At 58.7% G+C, this 4,870-nt stretch overlaps 1 protein-coding gene across 1 annotated transcript; it reads left to right on the forward strand.

The window, feature by feature from the left end:
• The first annotated feature begins 425 nt into the window (after nucleotides 1-425).
• Nucleotides 426-4,360, forward strand: LOC140658651 (transforming growth factor beta activator LRRC32-like). Its single transcript, XM_072877325.1, has 2 exons — nucleotides 426-557; nucleotides 1,508-4,360. Exons 1-2 carry the CDS (start codon nucleotides 438-440, stop codon nucleotides 3,494-3,496), a joined length of 2,109 nt encoding a protein of 702 aa, XP_072733426.1. The 5' UTR covers nucleotides 426-437; the 3' UTR covers nucleotides 3,497-4,360.
• Nucleotides 4,361-4,870: the final 510 nt, after the last annotated feature.

Raw genomic sequence — 4,870 nt, forward strand, 5'->3', positions numbered from 1 at the left:
ATCCTTGGCACCAGCTGCCCGGCGGGAGCTGGCGCAGGGCACAGCCTGGCCCTGGCACAGGGCAGAGGAAGCTGGAGGAAGAGCAGGTCCAAGCAGGGGAACTCCCCCCAAACCTCTCGGCTTTCCCAAGTACCACTTCTGCCTCCTGGCATTTGATTTCGGCCATCGGTCCAGCCCATCACCTGAGCGCCGGTGCAGCCCTGCCTCCTCCCCGTCCTGCTGTTTCTCTTTCCCTTCCTTGTGGCTTCGTGCACTGTTTTTCCCCCTCTGCAATCTTATGTCTTTTTTTTCCCACTTCCGTAGCTACGAACACCCACATGCGTTATCTCCTTCCCCCATCCCATCCTGAAGCCTATTTATACAGAGCCCGGCTCCTGCCCAGCTTGCCAGAGAGCGCTGGAGGAGCAGGACGGGGCTGGCAGCACCCACAGCCCAACATGCTCTTGTTTGAACACCGGCTGGCTGAAAGAGGATGCTTGCTGCTCTGGCTGCTCCCATCTGTTCTCAGAGCCCAGTCTAACGGGGAGGCCAGGCCCAGGTCCACGCCGTGCCAGCAGGTAAGGCTGCTTTCCGAGGAGCCCCTGGGCTGGGGTGGCCCCAGCAGCATCGCTGGGTCCGAGCGGGGCTGCAGGCACCCCTCTGCGCAGCGCAGGGTGCGTCTCCTCCCCACGGCTTCGCCTCCCTTCAGCCTCCATCTCTTTAACCTTCCCAGCTTTGATCTCCTTTCTGCTCTCCTGTCTCCGAGCCCGTCTCCCGCTAGCCGGTCCCCAGCACCCAGCTGCTCCCGTGTCCCTGCCATGCCGGTGGCACCTTCCAGCAGCCCCTGCCAGGAGGATGTCAGCTTGAGATGCTTGCTAAGAGGCAGGATGGAGTGCAGGGTCTGACGGGGATTCAGACAGCTGCCATGGACTTTAGCAAGGCAGTCAGGAGCCTGGACGTGGAGCAGTTGGTTTCTGTCCCCCACGCCACATTTGTGGCGGCAACGGGGACAGAAACCAGCTGTTCCACGTCCAGGCTCCCCACTCCAAACTGGTGGAGGAAACCAGTTTGGAGGGAGAGGGAAAGTGGGGCCCACGAGGACGATGCCCTTCCTCTGCCCAGACAGGACAGGGATGGTCTGGACTGGTTCCTGGCTGCCCCAGTGCCCTCCAGAGGCTGGGTTTGCCCCGCCAGCCTGCTGCATCTTCAGTGCTTATGCTACTTTTTTGCCCATCTTGCTTGCTGGGGTGCATGGGAGGACAGCCAGAGACTAAGCCTTCTCCTTGCACCATCAGAAACAACTCAGCAGTATCAGCCAGAGTCTTGCAAAGCCCACCTTAACCCTGGGGACACGCTCCTGGTCTCTGAGCAGGGGCGTTAGGTGGTGTGGCTCCTTCCCATCCCGGGCTTGGGCATGGGGAGTGGTGCTCATTTCCACGTTGCTCATGCTCATCTTGGACAGCAGATGGCTTGGCTGGAGCTGTGTTTGTAGCCCCTCATGCTGACGGCTTCTCCTCTCTCTCTGTAGAGCCCCACAAAGGTGTCTTGCAAAGGGGTTGGCCTGCGCAAGTTTCCAAAGGAACTTGGCCAAGGAGTTAAGTACCTCGAGCTCTCCAACAACTTCATCCAAAACCTGTCGGGCGGCCACATGCCAGGGTTTGGGCAGCTTGAGTACCTGGACGTGTGCTTCAACCAGCTGGAAGCCGTGTCAGCCACGACCCTGGTTCAGCTGCCCCAGCTGCGCTCTCTCCTCCTGGGATCGAACCACCTGGATCGCAATTACCTCGCGAACGGGCGAGCCTTTCGTCTGCTCAGGAATATAGAGGTCCTGGACCTGTCGGCAAATAACCTGGAGAGCCACATGGCAGGCTGGTACATCAGCAACCTCACCAAGCTGAGGATGCTCGATCTCTCCAGGAATAGGATAACCAGGCTGTCGGCAGGGATCTTCTGGAGCACGCTACGGCTGCGCGAGCTCGACCTCAGCAACAACTACATAATGGAAATCGAGGAGGGAGCTTTTGAGGCTCTGGAAGAGTTGGAGGTGGTGAACTTGGCTTTGAATTCCCTCCACTGTATCTCTGGCTTCAGCCTCACGCAGCTGCGAGTTTTAAATCTCAGCCACAACGCCCTGGAGCTCTTCGTCTCGGAGGAGGGAGCGAAGCCCTACCTGCTTCAAGTGCTCGACTTGAGCCATAACAGACTCCTCTATTTTCCAGAGCTCCCCAAAGCCCATTATCTCACACACTTAAACCTCTCCAACAACCTTATTGCTTCCCTGCTCCCAGGCTCACGCCATCCGGGGGAGTTTGTACTGCGCTACGAGGAGATGGCGAGGCTTAATAGGACCTCGCGTACCACGGCTGGTCTGACACATGTAGCTGACTTGGATCTCAGCAATAACCGGCTCCAGCTGTTCCCATTTACCTTCTTCCACAGCCTGGGCTCTCTGCACAGCCTCAGCCTGGCCATGAACTGTCTCCAGGACGTAGCCGGGGAGTCGCTCGCCAGCGGCACGGAGCCCAGCGACCACTCGCCCGTGCCGCTGGAGCGCGCCACCCTCTCCGTGCGCTCACTGGACCTCCATGGCAATGCCATCCGCGTGCTGCCACGCTGGTTTTTCCATTCTCTGCCTCAGCTGGAAATGATCGATCTGGGCTCCAACAGCCTCCAGCCTTGCGAGAGCCAGGGGAGCGATCAAGGAGGGAATTTGGGAGGGGGCTCTCATGTGCCAGCCCCGGGAGGCACCTGCACCCCCTTCTACAACGTGCCTAGCTTGAAGCACCTGAGTCTTTGCAAGAACAACATTACCAGGCTGCACCCCTACGCCTTCAAGCAGACCTCGCTGCTCTCCCTAGACCTGTCGGGGAACAAGGACTTGTTCATGCCTAAGGAAGCCCTGGGGGGGTTGGAGTTCTCCCTGCGGAAACTCTCTCTGAAGGGCAACCAGATGGATGACAGCAAGGCAGAGCTCCCCTGCTTGGACACACTCAAAGTCTTGGACCTCTCAGGCAATAATTTGAGCCTTTTGCCCACAGGTCTTTTCTGCTCCCCGCTGGAAAGCCTGGACGTTCGCAATAACAACCTGCTGGCGTTGGAAAAGCTGGCGCTCATGAGCTGGTCCCACAGCCTGAAGGATGTGTCCATCGCTGGAAACCCCTTCAGCTGTTGCTCGCTGGCCTGGCTGGACATGCTGCAGGCGGCCGGCGTGGGCGTGCGGGACCTGGACGAAGCCCTCTGCGCCTACCAGGACAAGAGCAGGAACTTCTCAGCCAAGATAACCAGCAGTCCTCGGTGGCTTTGTCCACGTCCCAAGGGCACCAGCTATCTGGCTCTGCTCGTGGTCATGACGAGCCTTTTCTTTCTCAGCTCCATGGCTTGCTGCCTTCTGAAGAAAGGGCAGAAGTCACCGGGGTGTGTGGGACTCCGCAGCAACAGGGTGGGGGTCTTCCCCCACCATCCCAAAAGAGAGGAGCCAGCCGAGGCGAGGCCAGCAGACAGTGTCACCAAAGTGTAGCCCAGCCCTGGGGAGCAGGAACTGTAGCGATCGGCCAGAACTCTAACTATTATTAATAATATTATTGTATTTAAGTCTCCTCCCTTCACTGGTATCCTGCATGTTTTGCAAACCCAATAAAGGGAGCCTGGTTGGTGCTGAGCTCTGGGCTGGGCAGAAGTGGTCTCTGGGCCACTTCTTCTCGAGAAGGAAGGTGCCCCCATCTGCTATGTTTCCTGCAAGAAATTAAACATGCTCTAAGCAATTGCCGGTGGGGTTTCTGCCCTGCCATCATACGTTCTCATCACCCAGGACAAGAAACGAAGGCTTGTCTCGATCTGCCCCCTCTGAACCCATCACGTGCTGTTTGTGGAAAGGGACTTGTCTCCATTGGTGCCACCTGAGTGTTTCACAGCTTTCCCAGCAGTCACTCTCCGCCTTTTAAGTAGGTTTAAATACCTGCTCCTGCTCCCGAAAGCATTCCCCAGCCCAGCCCTGCGAGGAGCGGGCGGCAGCAGGGACCTGCTGGAAGCCGTGCTGGAGGGGTGGCTCCAGCGGTGGTGGGTCACATTGCCGGGGTGGGAAGGGGTTTCTGCAGGATCCTACGTGCCTCTCTTCTGCCTTTTCCTGCGAAGCTGTCATCTGAAGGATGCTGTGGAGTTGGCAGGGCTTAAAATGACCCCAGGCACAGCTGTGGGTGCGGGAAGGAAATCTGCCCTGTCCTCACCCATTGAGATAACGAAAATGAGAGAAAACCAGTCTTGTGCTGTCCCTGGCTGATGCTGGGTCACTGGCTCTTTGGGGTGGGTGCAGGACGTTCCCACCCTCAGCGCCTGGACTCCCGAGTCGGCGGTGGCAGGGGCAGCTCGGCCTCCATCGCAGAGGGTAAGTGCCGTTTCCCACAGGGTCAGCAGGAAGGTCGATGCTGCTCTGGTCTGCCTGGCAGAGCCGCGGTCCTCGGTGCATCTGGCAACCCTCTGGCCATCTGCTCCACGTGCAGCCAGCGTTTAATATGAGGGGCTGGGTCCCCAGCTAGGGAGAAGGTGCTAAGCAGGACAGCAAGCCGCACCAGCGATGCGGGAGGGCTGCTGTCGCGGTGTGATGGGTGCAATGCTGCCGGTAAGCACACAACGGCAGCTGGCTGTCCTGGGTGCGACATGTCCGGCTTCCCAGGGCGGAGTAGTGCTGCACCCCCCCAAAATAGCAGCCAGGTGCCCGACGAGCACCTGAAGGGCTGGGGCCATCTCTGGGGAAGGATAAAAATAAGGCTGCAATGAAACCTTTTGCATTTCACACCTCTTTGGTTCCACCTTGAAAGGCCCCAGCTGGCCCGGGCCACCTACTTGTCCACATACCTGTTGGGTTAGAGGCTGTGAGAGCAAAAGGGCTCGGAAG

The sequence above is a fragment of the Ciconia boyciana genome, chromosome 12 (assembly GCF_034638445.1).
Source record: "Ciconia boyciana chromosome 12, ASM3463844v1, whole genome shotgun sequence".
NCBI lineage: Eukaryota > Metazoa > Chordata > Aves > Ciconiiformes > Ciconiidae > Ciconia > Ciconia boyciana.

Coding starts and splice junctions, on each gene's coding strand:
- LOC140658651 (XM_072877325.1), top strand. CDS start 438: ATGCTCTTGTTTGAACACCGGCTGGCTGAAAGAGGATGCTTGCTGCTC. Junction 558..1,507: donor GGTCCACGCCGTGCCAGCAG/GTAAGGCTGCTT, acceptor CTCTCTCTGTAG/AGCCCCACAAAGGTGTCTTG.